The 14957-nt window shown below is 36.3% G+C and overlaps 5 protein-coding genes across 10 annotated transcripts in view; 4 read left to right on the plus strand and 1 right to left on the minus strand.

Annotated features, from left to right (window-relative positions):
* LOC104747972 (gibberellin-regulated protein 5-like) overlaps positions 1-758 on the minus strand; it is a 1946-nt gene extending 1188 nt beyond the window's left edge. Inside the window, exons 1-3 of the mRNA XM_010469675.2 lie at positions 629-758; positions 461-494; positions 7-180 (exon numbers count right to left, since the gene is read on the minus strand). Coding sequence (XP_010467977.1) covers positions 7-180; positions 461-494; positions 629-706 — 286 coding nt within the window. The 5' untranslated portion in view covers positions 707-758. The remainder of the gene's footprint in view (positions 1-6; positions 181-460; positions 495-628) is intronic.
* LOC104744372 (dentin sialophosphoprotein-like) lies at positions 1917-7832 on the plus strand. Of its 5 annotated transcripts, XM_010465419.2 has the most exons (14): positions 1918-2157; positions 2401-2454; positions 2745-3039; positions 3160-3365; positions 3523-3608; positions 3820-3914; positions 4015-4308; positions 4423-4842; positions 4954-5530; positions 5613-5843; positions 5959-6083; positions 6371-6582; positions 6715-6862; positions 6973-7832. In XM_010465419.2, exons 2-14 carry the CDS (start codon positions 2452-2454, stop codon positions 7578-7580), a joined length of 3300 nt encoding a protein of 1099 aa, XP_010463721.1. In that variant the 5' UTR covers positions 1918-2157; positions 2401-2451; the 3' UTR covers positions 7581-7832. The 5 variants fall into 5 exon arrangements, with proteins under 5 accessions (XP_019092796.1, XP_019092797.1, XP_010463721.1 ...); XM_010465418.2 differs by having other exon boundaries at positions 2745-3365; XM_019237251.1 differs by lacking the exons at positions 6715-6862; positions 6973-7832 and adding an exon at positions 6225-6296 and having other exon boundaries at positions 1917-2157; positions 2745-3365; positions 6371-6462.
* Positions 7950-9658, plus strand: LOC104744374. The gene is made up of 5 exons (XM_010465420.1): positions 7950-8060; positions 8373-8499; positions 8606-8702; positions 9111-9191; positions 9284-9658. Exons 1-5 carry the CDS (start codon positions 8024-8026, stop codon positions 9425-9427), a joined length of 486 nt encoding a protein of 161 aa, XP_010463722.1. The 5' UTR covers positions 7950-8023; the 3' UTR covers positions 9428-9658.
* Positions 9793-11582, plus strand: LOC104744375 (dnAJ-like protein slr0093). Of its 2 annotated transcripts, none has more exons than XM_010465421.2 (8): positions 9793-9975; positions 10056-10165; positions 10407-10484; positions 10582-10657; positions 10805-10878; positions 10968-11041; positions 11154-11200; positions 11311-11582. In XM_010465421.2, the coding sequence occupies exons 2-8, from the start codon at positions 10142-10144 to the stop codon at positions 11328-11330; spliced, it is 393 nt and encodes a 130-aa protein (XP_010463723.1). In that variant the 5' UTR covers positions 9793-9975; positions 10056-10141; the 3' UTR covers positions 11331-11582. The 2 variants fall into 2 exon arrangements, with proteins under 2 accessions (XP_010463723.1, XP_010463724.1); XM_010465422.1 differs by having other exon boundaries at positions 9795-9975; positions 11314-11582.
* LOC104744376 (putative gamma-glutamylcyclotransferase At3g02910) lies at positions 13481-14538 on the plus strand. Its single transcript, XM_010465423.2, has one exon. The coding sequence runs from the start codon at positions 13661-13663 to the stop codon at positions 14231-14233; it is 573 nt and encodes a 190-aa protein (XP_010463725.1). The 5' UTR covers positions 13481-13660; the 3' UTR covers positions 14234-14538.

A 14957-nucleotide genomic window follows, 5' to 3' on the forward strand; every position in this document is an offset into this window, starting at 1 on the left:
AAGGACATTTTGGACGGCCTTCTTTAGTCTTCCAATTGTTGTAACATGGGCAACTTTGTTTGTTGCCGTAAGTGCCTGCAGGAACACAAAGACATTTTGTGCAGCACTTGAGGCAAAAGAACATGCATGGCTTCTTGTGTGATGTTGCCGAACAACGGTAGCTACACTTTGAGTTGCATTCTACGTTTGAAGTTTCCATCCAAAAACATATCACAAAATAAAAATAAAAATCATTGAGATCTTTATGTTCGTGTATATAATTCGTCATTTATATGTTAATACTGAAAATGACAATCACACAAAAAATATCATGATCTTAGCACATAAAAAATAATTGTCTCAATATTATTAGCATACGATATATATCAATACATGTGTTGTTAGCTTAATACCTCCGATTCTTTTTTTGTTTAAGTAATAATAAGTATGATATAAAACTACATAAGTTTTGTGTTGGTACCTTGTGGGCGGAGTTTGCCACCACCACGAGCAGCCTGTAAAAATAAAAACTTTCGATCTCAAAAGACTAATACAAGTATACAACTATATTAATAATGATCAAAATTTTCATAGCTTTTTATTATACACAAAATATTTCAATAAAATAGAAATTGTTTTGGTGGTTTACCTGAACGAGATTGGAGACAGACAGTAAAAAGAGAAGAGTCAAGAAAAATAGAGCATTTCTTCTGACACGAGTCGCCATTTTCTTTTAAGAAAAAATTCTTAATCTCGAACGAAATAAATGGTTAAGAAACAATAAAAAGGGGTTAAGATATTTATAGAGAATAAGGAATGGGAATTTGCTTATTTCCTAATCAAGAAAATCGGTATTGCCAAAGTTCATGCCGTGATTATGGGGAAGTAGGTCATTATAGTAGTTTCTAATGACTCCCCTCCCTACTTGTCGTTTATGTCCCTTGGAAAATGTCAAAGACTCAAAATCAGTAAACAGTGTACAGTAATTTACTACTTAGCAGTAGTTCATTACCCAACGTATAGAAGAAGCAAAAGTCTATAAATATTGCCTTGGAAAATAAATAAAAACAAAAGTTTCGAAACCCTCAGTTTATGAATGAATCGTGTTATTTATTAAACGGACTAACGGAGTATTATTATAGTTTTGTTAAATGTTTTACTCGCGCAAATATCTAAAATCGAAAGAGAAAAATAAACGAATTTAGGAAAGTTATTAAGCTAATGGTACGCAAATTTAGTGAAGTGCAAGTAAAAAAGGAGTAAAGAGGATTAAAACAGTGTAAATAGAAAGCGAAAAATGCGGCGAATATAAAAATATTTGATTTTTCAGCATGTGATCTTTGTGGGGCATTTCATTGATTTTGTGTTTGTCATATTATTATTATTATTATTATTATTATTATTTTTTTTAAATATAGAAATCTCTTATAAAAGGCCCAAACACTGGACTGGAATCCTATGAGCTAAATATCCAATTAATTGGGCTAAAAACGGTCCACTTAGGATGATGAAATGTATGGCAGTCTTGTAATTTTCCTTATTCGGTTGGTCTAATATTTGAACGTTAACACTTAACACATGGGCTTAAACGTTTTCCCAACTTAAAAAGATAACTCAAATGAAATTACCAAATTAGCAATTTCATAACATGTAATTATTATAAAATTTGGCGTAATTTAAACTACTTATATAAACTTGTGTCTGTCAGTATTTAGAAGAAATCTGAAATTTCTAGACGAAATATTAAATGCCTTCCATGGCGATAAGAATACTAATCACTGTAATTTTTTTGTTAAACACGTTTTTAAGTAATCCATTAAAAAACTTGCATGTTTATAATAGACTAAATTAGTTAGTAATTAATACTATATAAATAAAATATTTAGCGTGTGTGTATACGTATGTATGTATGTATGTCCGTACGTATCTACGTGTAGGTAGAGAGACTAGAGAGAGAGAGATCCTTGGGGCTTTGGTGGTGGCTATTTAATAGCAGCTCTCTCTCTCTCTCTCTCTCTCATTTCATTATCTGGGAAAAAGCGAGAGAGATTCCATAGAATCGAACTTTTAGGGCCACGCCAGAGCGAGAGAGAGAAATTAGGAATCGAATCTGGAGATTTTATTAGAGGAACTTTACTTAGGGTTTGTGATATTCGTAGTGCGATAATCAAGGGAATGGTAAGTTAGGGTTTTGTTTCTTCTCTCGATTGGTGAATAGTGAAATGCTAATGTCGAGGATGATGATGATTGATGATGATTTTGAGACCTCTACAATCTAAACAAAATCCGCTTTGATTCTTTTTAGGAATTGTGCTTAATTTGCATGTTAGTCGACGCGAGTGTTGGATATTAAACAGCATGATTCAGTCTTCTGGGTTTATGTTAAGCAGTTCTTAATTTATGCTTCTGTTTTGTTCACAGTTGGATTAGAAATCAATTTTGCGAGAGTCGTGCTCATCAATTTTGTTATTAATGGTAAGAACAGAGGATAACTGATTGCATTATTACGCTTCCTTTGAATGTAGATCATAGCATAAATGTCCAGTTGTAGTAGTCTCACAGTTCGTTATTTTTTATAAATGCTATGCGTCCAGCATTAATATGGAAGTCTTCCTTATACTGTTTTTTTTAATTTACTCTTCTTTTAAGAACTTATATTTCAGTAAATTTTCCCTTTTATGCTCATTTAATTCACTGATTTTGTGAAAAAAAAAAGAGTTCTTCATTTTTTTCTCATCCTGTCAATGTGTTTGTTATGACTGAAGGCTGATAGAAGACTTGGTTATCGCTCCATGAGTCGCAGAGGTCGTCCTAAAATGCAGTCTGGAACTTGTAATGTCTGCTCTGCTCCTTGTTCATCTTGTATGCACCGTAATGCGGGCTTTACTGGTTCAAAGTCGGATGAGTCATCATCAGATGAAAATTCCCATGGTGTACTGGCGAGCGAGTGTTCTTTCAACGAGCGTTCTTATGGGGTTAATGCTCTCGGCAACACTGCAAGTGAAGCGAGGAATCTGGTTAATTCCAATCATGATACTTCTTCATCTGAGAATGCTGAGAGTAAGGAAATTATAAGATCTTCTGATAGATCCCATGGCTCACTTTTAGATGGGTCTCGCAAAGATCAAGATTCCATGAAGTTGGATACATGTAATGACCATAAGGCCAAAAACATTCTAGGTCAGGGAAAAGTCAAGGAAAAGTCAGGAGCAAAGAGTAACAAAGACAACAAGAACAATTCTTTAATTGAGAGTTCTACGCGTTCAGGACCAATGGTTAGGAAGTCGGGAGAAAATGTTCCCTCCAATAAGGCAGACGAGTCGAACACATCAGCCATGTCTGAGAGTGAGAGTGAGGGTGTTGATTCTGAAATGCTGGAACTTGATGTAAGCAATGCTGTTTTGTCTCATATTAGGAGGAATTAGAAAACACATCTATTTTGTTGGCTGAATTTGTGCCTCTGTTTCTGTTTGTTTCAATGTTTACTTTTATCTCCTAGTGACAAAAATCTGAAGTGAAATTGTTCTCTATTATGTTGAGCAGGTAAAAGTATGTGATACTTGCGGAGATGCGGGTCGTGAAGATTTACTTGCTATCTGCAGCAGATGCAGTGATGGTGCAGAACACACGTAAGCCTGCTTCTGTTTATGGGAAAGAAAAAACATCAAGTATTTTTTGGAATCTGGGGTACCCCGTCTTTCTGAACTAATGGCCAATTGCCATCCAGGATTTATCCTTGACCTTAATATTAGTGAAGTCTAAGTAAATTGGATTATCCTGTTATTAATAACTGAGCACCATTTCTGTGCTAACTTTATAGTTGTGTTATCTGTTGCTCAGCTATTGCATGCGAGTAATGCTTAAAAAAGTTCCTAAGGGTGATTGGCTTTGTGAAGAATGCAAGTTTGCTGAGGAAGCAGAAAAGAAGAAGCTAGGTAAAGCTGAATTATATACTATCCATGATATTAGTGCAAAACATCAGGAACTTGGTTGTGAACTTGGTTTTGTCTAACGAATCTGAGTTTAAACGTGCAGAAACCAAGGCAAAAAGAGAAAGTGCAGTAAATTTGAATACACAAAGCTCCAGCAAAAGGCACATGGACAAATTTGAGGCAGCTCCAGATTCTAAAAGATTGGCGGTTGAGGCTCCAACAGGGTCACCCAAGAGATCTGTTCTTCCCAGATCGTCCGCTTTATCCCGAGAAACGTCATTTAAGGGATTAGAGAAGCCAACGAGAAAGCTAGCTCATCACTCATCTTTCAACAGCCACTCCAGTGATGACTCAGAAAGCACACGATCTCCTGACTCGCAGCTACGGTCCCCTAAAGGTAGGATATATGCTACGATTTTTCTCAAGGGTGTTCTTCCTTGTCTAGTTTGCTGTACTTCTGGTTCATATATGATAAGGTTGTATAAAATTACCTTGTTTTCTACATGTGTAGGTTCATTTTTCAAGTCCAATTCGTTTAATTCTTCGAGCTCTAGACCAAAAGTGAGAACAGTGGATGATGTTATGCTTCCCCGACAGAAGACTGGGAAAGACAATTCTTCTCTTGATTTAAAAGAAGGATTTTCTAGAAATGTAGGCAAATCAATGTCAAGTAGATGTATAGACGTAGGGAGCTCTAGTTGTTATGACTCAAAAGTTAATGGTACAAAGCAACTGAAAGATCGGAGCATAGAAGCTAACCCTTCAGCATCCACAATCGATCAGAAACTAATTTCACGTGGCCGTTCGTCCAGTTCATATGCAAAAAGTCCCCGTGATTTGAAGGATTTGGAGTCTGATGGTCAACAAGGTAGCTTGACAAAGCAAGCCAGACATCTAAGTCGAAATCGTCTAGAAGATATAGTTGCTTCTGGTACGATTTCCACTGTTATCGGTTATAATGTTTTTCACTCCATTAGTAAACAGTTATATGCGTTAAAGACATCATGATTGACACCTAGGGATTTATTTCTTACCTATGCAGTGGGAGATTCATCTACGAATGAAAAGTGCAGTTCAAGTGAAGCGAAATGTAAAAATGAACTGGCAAATGTAGATGGTTTACTCCGGCCTAGGGAAGTCAGAGAGGCGGGGGAGAAAAGCAAAGATGCTGCTGGTAATCACCAAACGCTAAATATTAGAGAGGATATTAATAAGGGCAATAGGTTGCGAGCAGCGGTTGATGCTGCTTTGCGTAAAAAACCCAACTTTGGCAAAAGCAGAGGGTTGGAGCAATCTGATTTGCCTTCAGTGTCTAATGTGGATTCTGGTTGTGATAAGGCTTTAAGAAATATGTCGTCAAAGGTGCCGGTCATAAGGGACTGGCCTGTGGGATTCAAAGGATTGCCAGGAGGGCATCCAAATTTAGGGACAGACAAGCAGACAATTGCAGTAAATGGAACGCAGTCACTCCCTGGTGCTGATGCAATGGCTGCTTCCCTATCTGTTGTACCCGAAGTTCATGTTCCTTCTATAAAACCTGTCATGAGAGATTTTCCTGTTGCTGCCCCAGCTGTTCTGTCGACAACCTCAGCCATCCCAGAGCCTGAGTACATTTGGCAGTACGGTTTCCGTTCCCTTTTCTTGAAGATCTCTTTTCTTGTTTAATTGCTTGCAGATAAACCTTCTACTTATTTTGACCAGAGGAGACTTGGAGGTCGAGAAAAGCAGAAATTTATCAAGAATGCATAACGGAATGCAAGCATACCTTTCAACCTTAGCATCACCTAAGGTTGTTGAAGTGGTGAACCAATTTCCTGTAATACTTACCTTGAATGAAGTACCCAGGCTCAGTGCATGGCCTGCACAATTTCAAGATCTAGGTGCTAAGGAACAGCATGTGGCTCTTTTCTTCTTTGCCAAGGACATTGAGAGGTAACTACAGTGTACTTGTATTTTGTTTCATGTGGTTATTCTGTTTTTGGTAGCTTCAATGTTTTATTTCCTAATCTACTGACGGAAAATATCAATTGTTGCTTGTGACACACAGTTATGAGAAAAATTATAAGCCCTTGGTAGACAACATGATCCAGAAAGATTTGGCCCTAAAGGGAAACCTCGAGGGTGTTGAGCTTTTGGTTTTTGCCTCCAACCAGCTTCCTCGGGATTGCCAGCGTAAGAATGTTAACAAGAACTCTTTCACTTCGTGAACATATGTTTTGTTGCAAGTTCCACTGTTCTGAATAGGTTTAAACTTTTTTTTGTTTTTAAGTTTATGGAATCTCACTGTCTTTACAATGTTTGCTTACAAATTAGCAGCTATGGCTCTTCCGTCATACTGGAACACTGTCCACTAAGTTTCACAAATGTTTTGCTGATGTGTTCAAGGTTCTGTTCAAATGTAAGGCCTGATTTAATCTGTCAAAGTATATTGCTTAGTCCTATATCTGTTGCGGATGCAGGCTGGAACATGTTATATTTCCTTTGGGGTGTATTCCGAGGAAGAAATCAGAGTTGCTCTAATCCACTCAAGAGCACACCTCTTCCGGCGTCTTGTGTTTTGCCAAATATGGGGAAAGCTTCTTCTTCTCGTGAGACTTTTCACCATGAGAATCCAAGCAACAGAGAGTCTTTGACTGATCGCACATCGAGCAGAATGCAATTGTGCATGGAGGTGGGTTGTTCTACTCCTCAGCTAGTTATAGAAATCTTACTCTCAGGTGTATTTTAGTTTGGAGTCTTCTAGACAGTTGCTAGGTCTATCTTAACATCATGCACATATTGATGGATTCATGGATTTGAACAGGAAGAGAATGCGAAAGAGGGTAAAGTGTGCAGTGCCATTCAAAATGAGAAGGCATTATCTGTATCATATAAAGATTGCGGAGCGGATGAAGAAACCGAGGAAGGAGAGATAGGTCCTAGTCCACACTTGAAGGATGAGAAGACGTCAGGTAATCAAATGGATTTGCTTTCTGCTGTAACAAGCTCTGATGTTTAGTTCCCCGGCCAGGACAAAAATCTTATGGGTGTTCACAAATTATTTGTTGTTTGGCAATGACAGGGCCTAGGACAGTGAATTCCTCGGATATGAACCAGAAAGTGGATTTGGATGATCTCAATAAAGAAAGGTTGTGTGACGGTCCATTGAATAAAAAGCTGAAGACAGTTACAGGAGTAGAAACTGGATGTAGCATTTTCAGGAGGGATACATTTGGCAATGAATTTGCTTCAAGAAAATCTTGTGCTGGTCCCTGCGAGGAGGAGAAAAAGATCATCAATAAGAATCCTGATGCAACGGAAAGGATTGTGTTCCCTTTAGTTCTGAATGATGATGATGAAATGATAGACAGTAATCCCAGAGCACTTGGCAGTGACAACAACAACAAATGGAGAAAGAAAACTACACCGAGCATGACCACGATGACAGGAGTTGTATTGCCTTCCGTGGCTGGTACAACCTCCATTGAAGAACACAGAAGTAGCAGTAGTCAAAAGCCACAAGATAAGATGGTGAATCAAGAAGGTGATGCAGCATCTCTCTCGCTCTCATTGTCCTTGTCATCCATAGAAAAGGAACGACAACAACAACAACAACAGCAACAGCAGAATCAGAGATCAGTGTCTAGATGGGAACACAGGAAGAAGCAGAATGTGAATACTCCTATGTGACTTAGCTGACAAATCCTCATATGGAAACTTATCTTAGAAAATAACCACGAAAGTTGTCTTTTATTTTGGTCCTTTGGTATCATGAAGAAGACCCAACTCACAGCTTTGTTGTACATATAAAAGCGATGGGCAAAAAAAAACAGATGACAAGATGTTAGCGTTGGTTGACTTGACTGATCTGCTTAACCTGACTAGTGACTACTACTGTATTTCTAATTTTTCTCGTAGTGGCATAAATTAGCAAATCACAAATACTGAGGTGCAAAATCTAAAACTTTTGATCTTCTTCAGAAAATATGTAACTCATAAAGGATGTTTTGGGAAATAAGTAATAAGTAAGGGGTCTAATAGAAAATAGATAACTCTTCTCGTTGGACGAACAAATGGCGTCCAAATATATTTCGTTTGCGTCTTCTCAGATCTCTTCTTCGTTTTCATGAACAATGGCGTCCTTCGTAGCAGCTCCTAACTCTCTCTCAGGTAACCAATCTTCTTTTGATTGTGAACTCAATTTCTGATTTTCCGATTTGCACTTGCTTAGAATTGCTCGTTGTTTCTTCAATTTCTCTGTGATGGCTTCGAATTAATTGTGAAATTAGGGATTTAGGTAGCAGATATGATGTTATAGTTTCTCTCGCAAGATCATGCTGCGTTGTTTGTAAATAGTCTGATTGATACTAGTTCAACGTATAGCAAAATCGACCTGAAGCAGATACGAAAATCCACTGATACAACTTTATGATCTGAAACTGTGTATTTTTGATTCATGTTCTTCGAATTTTATGGTATCAGGTGACTCTCATCTCAAAGCACACTGTTTGTCGTCTACAAACCTCAATCTGATTCGCAAGAGCTCTACATTAACTGTTATAACAAAATCGAATCGCAGTCACAAACTCTCGGTTTCTGCAGGTTACCGGTATGTTTCTCTATACAGATAAACCATTTAAAGCTGCTCTATTGAGATATTGATAGGTTACGATTGATTATTATATTTGATAGTTTACGGGGGTTGATGATTGCAGTGAAGGAAGCAGGGGCGGTGGAAGTAGTGATTTTGTTACGGGTTTTCTTCTAGGAAGTGCTGTGTTTGGTACTTTGGCTTATGTCTTTGCTCCACAGGTAAATTTTTCTTTTATTTTCAGTGTTTCTAACACAGGAAACAAGACGTAGATTATATGATTCTTGGCTTTAGATCTTTGCTGCTTTTGAGCTTTGGTTCTCTCTGAAATCAAGAACGTGAAGAACAGTCTAGTCTTGCACTTCCGGTTCTTCATTTCATTCTGACATAGATTATGTCGGTTCTTTATTTCATTCTGACATAGATTATGTTGGCTTAAGGGAACTCCACTGCTAAGATTTCTGTGCTTTGTTCTTCCAGTTGATCAAGTGATCCTGAGCTTTGTTCTTGAAATGATTGAATGATTCTGAGCTTGGTTATTCCAAATGAAATCAAGAACATTAACCAAATATTTTCTTTTTCTCATGTGATCTCTTACTTCCATATGATATCATGTATTTTTAATTCAGATCCGAAGATCGTTGCTGAACGAAAATGAACATGGTTTCAAGAAACCAGAGCAGCCAATGTACTACGATGAAGGCCTAGAGGTAAAAAAAAGAAAAACTCGGTTACTGATATTATAAGCAAATCTCAAATACTAAACTAATGTGGGCATATTTTGTTTGCTTGTTGATAACAGGAGAGAAGAGAGATATTGAATGAGAAAATAGGCCAACTGAATTCAGCCATAGACAATGTTTCGTCGCGTCTGAGAGGAAGCAAGAACAGTTCTTCGCAGTCTGTCACAGTTGAAACCGACGCAGAAGCAGAAGCTACTGCATGATTCAAGCTCTTTTACCAATTGAAAATTGCCTTTTCATTGGTTATGATTGGTTCTCTGATTTTTTGTTTGTTGAACCATTCCAGAGGGCTTTTATGTAGTTTTTTTATATAACCATTATGCATTTAGAAGATCAAACTTTTATAATCAAACTATAAATGGTGTAGTCGATTAGTGTTTTAAGTATTCACTTTTCTTGTGATAATTTGCTATTGAAGAATTGACACTTGAAACGTTTTTTAATCAAAATATCACTTTCTTGTAGACAGAATCCAAAGAAATTGCTGAAATCAGCTGTAAACCGGTTCGGTCAAACATAGTAGTGAACCGGTTGGCTCTTCATGCTAGTATCTCTCTCTATCTTCAACGTTACCGATCAAGTAAGAGCCAAGTCTCTTCTTCTCAGCCTAAACTTCTTCCCTATTAAACCAAAAAAAAAAAAAAGAACTGAGAAAAAAAAAAAGTTCAAAGCAAAACCACAGATTCGATTGATATTTTTCTTCAAGTCGAAATTCGCATTTAATACAATGGAAAAGACAGGTTTTTTTGAAGTAATTCCTCTACCATTAGTTTGATTTGATTTTTTTGAAGGAGGGAAAAAAAAAAAAATCTGAAGTCCCTTTTTTTTTAGGGTTTTTTATTCTTCAGGTTAAGCTCTTATTAGATGATGTGTGAAGCGATTCTTCTTCTTCCTTCCTCTGTTCTTCTCTGCTTCAGATGGAAGATAACAATCCTCCCAAGGTAAATTTTTTTATTTTAATTAAAAAAACCACTGATGATTACTGGGTTTTGATTCGATCTTGTTGTGATGCAAAAGTTGAGATTTTTCTGGGGAAATATTGGCAATTTGTTCATGTTATGGAATGTATTATTTATACTATTCAATTTGCAAGTTTGAGTTTTTATCTTTTTTTAAAGGATTTGATTATGTCTCTGGTTCTTTTGAGTGATCCATTAACATTAATCTCATTTTTTTTTGAAGGATTACTATAAGATCCTAGAAGTTGATTATGATGCAACTGAGGAGATGATCAAGCTGAACTATCGGAAGCTTGCATTGGTTGGTTATTAAAGGACTCTGATTCTGTATACTTTGTCTTTAGATTGAAATTTCTTTTGATTAAAGAATGTTTATTGAGATTCTTAACCATATGCAGAAGTGGCATCCTGATAAGCACAATGGTGATACTGTGGCTACTTCGAGATTTCAAGAGATTAATGAAGCTTATAATGGTACAGTCTTCTTTGTATTTGATTCGATATTGAAAATAGATTTGTGTCGATTATAGCCTCTTCAGGTTGGTTAACATGCAGAAGAAGTATTGGTAGTAATCTGATTTCTTCATGTAATTTGCTTATTTTGTTCTTTTATTCCTGCAGTGCTTATGGACCCTGCTTTACGTTTTGAGTATGATTTGACTGGTATTTACGAGATTCACAAATATACTTTACGGGTATGTTGAACTGTTACTTTGAGCTATCGAATTCAGTTTAGCTGCTTTCGCATTATCAGTGTTTTGACATGTATTTGATATCAACGCAGGAATATCTGGCTAGATTTAAGGGAATGATACTTACTTGCAATGGACTCGGCATCAGTCACTCCTCATCACCATGGTACCTCCTCTTCAACTCAACCTTCTTCATCCCTTCAACTTAAGGGAATGATATCAACCTTCTGTTTGTTTATCCCTTCTTCATCCAAACCGAACCAAAACGTAAATTGCAGGACACAACAATTGGCGGAAGGCAAAAACAACACTACAGATGAGCAAGGTTTCAATCTGCTTTACTCTGTTTACCTGCTAGTACCGATTCTCTTCTTCCACGCTTTTAACTCTCCATCATCAGTAATGAAAATTTTGTCTAACTTATCACCGTTTTAGCAGGATACTGTATGAACTGAAGTAGAAACAGAGCTCTTGCAACCTTTGATCCAAAACTCAAAAGGCATATTATCATCTTCTGCCTCACCAGATGGATATAGCAGTGTACACCTTATGTCAGCCCCATTCGACGATATAACAGCTTTTGCAGGATGTTTGTATGTTTATAAATTTGATGGTATACAGTAAGAAGAAACATTGTCTGGCTAATGTATTAATAAGCTTCACACAAATTGTGGGTTGCCTGTACTGTATTATTATCATTCATGGGTCACACGTAGAGTGAGAGAGTAGATATGAAAGTGAAACAAGAATAAAAGCCTCAACCATGGTTAAGTGTTGTAGGCTTTATAGCTCTGCTTATAACAACAAAATGGATAAGTTGTGTTATTTGATTTGATAAAAAAATAAAAATAAAATTTTTAGTATTTGGTATAACGTTGTATAATTTCTTGTATGTATATATGTATTGGAATTTATTGATTGATAAATTATGAAGGTGTTGATCTCAAAAACAAAAATCATGAAGGTGTCCGAAAGCAACTTTTGTGTTCATCGTCACGTCGTCCATTGAATATGCTCAAAAGTTTCGATATGTCATGCTTTTGTTTTGTACCTTTCTTTATACACCATTGAATGTGCTTCACACTCTAATTTTCTTTTCTTTCCTTTGTGATTTTATATGAAAATTATTTTATCACGTAAAAGCCAGTTTTACACAATAGTTTATTAGGCTCGGTAGATTTGTAAATCGTAACCAAATTGTAGATACATACAAAGTTGTAAAATCGAATTTAAAAACCCTCACCAGTCACCCCCATTAATATTTTTGATTCTTTACTTATAAAATAGAAATAAAAAATGAAAAAGTTAATAAGAAAAACCGCAGATGAATTTACGGTCAGATTCGGATTACTCCACTCAACCAGAGGGCTGCGTCGTGTTAAAAAAGTTGCAAGGAAAAAGTACTTTTGACAAAGTATTTATTAAGCTTTTTAAAAAGTACATTTAAAGTTAAGTTTAAAGAGAATTTTGTCAGGTGAGGGTAAAAAGAAGAAGTACGGTGCAATTGTACTACTAGCCACGGAACAAACATCCAAAGGAAGAAAAACAACACAACTTTTATTAGCTGTTTGTATCTCTCTGTGTGTTTGTCATTGTCTCTTCAAATCATCTTCTTCTTCTTTCATCTCTTCGTCTTCTATTTGTCAACCAAACCAAGCATTTTACGTGCCTTTTTCTTTCATTTATTTTGAATGTATATTATAAGGCTTTCTCTATTCTTAAAACACATTCATAAACTAGACTTCGAAAATAAAAGAAGAAATTCAATAAATAGAGGATTATATACTTTTGATTGAGCTATCATCCATTCCACATTTCCACCCCACAAATAATTATTTATCTTTTAAAAAAGTACGGAAATAAAAAATGTTAATTCGGGTCTTTTAAAAAATAAATTGTTTTGTTTGTAACTAAATAAAGGCAACTTGGCTGTAATGTGTGGTGCTGCGTCTACACGTAACCCAAATACACCAACTCCTCACGCCAATTATTGTTTTATTTTTGTTTTTATATGCCCAAAGAAAATAATAATAACAATTTAAAAGCATAAAGTTATGTAAAATTAAAATTTTATGTACGAAATAACATATACAAATGTCAACCTTATCATATTATATTATGAATGACGTATATGATACGACGTTTGCTATATTCATTCGTCTATTAGTGAGCCGAGTGGTCCTCCCCCTGAATATTTTTTTTTATTGATTTTGAAAAAAGCAGAATGTACATATATTTACTTGAAAATTTACAACTTGGGTCGTCATTTCCTTTTATTTATTTAATTTTACACATAGTAACAACTAATTTACAAATTTGATTAGTAAATTTATAATTTTTCATTTTATCTTGTCATGCAATAAAAAGTTAACTAAATGGCTAGTAAATGTATAAAATTAAAGATTTATTTATAAACTATGATTAACAAGCTAGATAACATTGTCATTTCAATTGCAACAACTGGAAAACAATCTAAAAAACATACAACATGATTAATGTTCTAAATAATTAAAAAATGGTTATTGTATAATTTAAGAAAAGAAGAATAAAATAATAAAGTGAGGAGATAAAAAATGAAAAGTCCAGTACTATAAAAACGCGTCATCGGGTTTAACCCACAAAATTTCCTCAGGCCCTAAAAATCAGAGATTCCTATCTCTCTCTCTCTCTCTTCTCCGATTCTGATTCTATTTTCTATTTTTGCTTCACCAACCCCACACACGCACACAAATTCTCCGTTTGATCTCTTCTCTAGGCCTAATCAATTTTGTTTACTTTCTCTATTATGGGACACGAAACAATGACGCCGGCGAAACAGACAACAACAACAACAACGCTTGTGTTCACGTACGGAACTCTTAAGACAGGATTCTCAAACCATGTCCTGATGCAAGATCTGATCCGATCAGGCGACGCTTCTTTCAAAGGTGTTTACAAAACCTTTGACAAATATCCTCTCGTCTGCGGACCTTACAGAGTCCCTTTCCTCCTCAACAAACCTGGATCAGGTCACCACGTGACCGGAGAGCTTTACGCGGTTTCTCCTCGCGGTCTCTCTCGTCTCGACGAGCTCGAAGGGATCAGCCGCGGCCATTACGTCAGGCAGCCGATCCGTCTCTCAGCGACGGGTGAGGAGGAGGAAGATGAGGGAGGAGATCTGGAAACAGAGCCGTCGTTGGTGGAGGCGTATTACGCGCACAAGAGCTACGAGGAAGAGCTGTGGAGGAGGAATCGTGGGAGATCGTTCGGCGCGTATACGGAGAACGAAGCGCGTGGGTACGTGAAACGTAAAGACAGGCCTCAGCATCTTAGCTTCTTGGATCATATCCGCATTTTCGTATCTTCTCCATCTGATTGATTTCTCTATTTCAATTCTTCCCTCTCTCTCTCTCTCTCTCTTTTGTTTGTTTGTTTTTTTTCCTTTCTCGGGAAAAAGAAGAAAAGAAAAAAACACAAAACACAACTAGTTTAGTTTTACAGGGTCCCACCAGTTTGTTTGTCCGTCCGTCGTATCCGTACAACCGGTTTGTTGTTATCGATTTGATTAGAGAGAGGGAGAGAGAGACAGATATAGAGGTTTCTGTGATCGTTGGATGTAAAACATACGATTCCATCTTTGAAAATAAATGTAGGTTGTCAATAGAGTTCTTCTCGTATCCAAGATATCTAATCTGTGTATCTGAGTTTTACAGATTATATAATTTGTTCGGTAGCAAAATTAAATCGAAATAACCAATAACTAAACATAGTCGGGGATACAAAGCCTACAAATGATTAGCATTTGTATCTTTCTAACTTAACTTGAGTGTCTATGTAAACGTCTCAAGGAGATTCAGGACGCTACGGAATTGTAGTACCTCAATTATTTGCCTTCTTTGTTTTGTCCTTTTTCTTTTTTTGTAGTTCGGCTATTTGCATTTTCATACTATTATATAATGCAGACATTTCACATCGACAAGAAACAACCTGCCGCCATTGTCATGTGACATGATTCATGTAACTAAAATCGGCAGAAAAACGAAACCATAACATTTTTTGTTTAACAATATTATTAATCAGAAATTTAAGCTAAGTAGACCTTT

The sequence above is a fragment of the Camelina sativa genome, chromosome 15, assembly GCF_000633955.1.
Source record: "Camelina sativa cultivar DH55 chromosome 15, Cs, whole genome shotgun sequence".
Classification (NCBI taxonomy): Eukaryota; Viridiplantae; Streptophyta; class Magnoliopsida; order Brassicales; family Brassicaceae; genus Camelina; species Camelina sativa.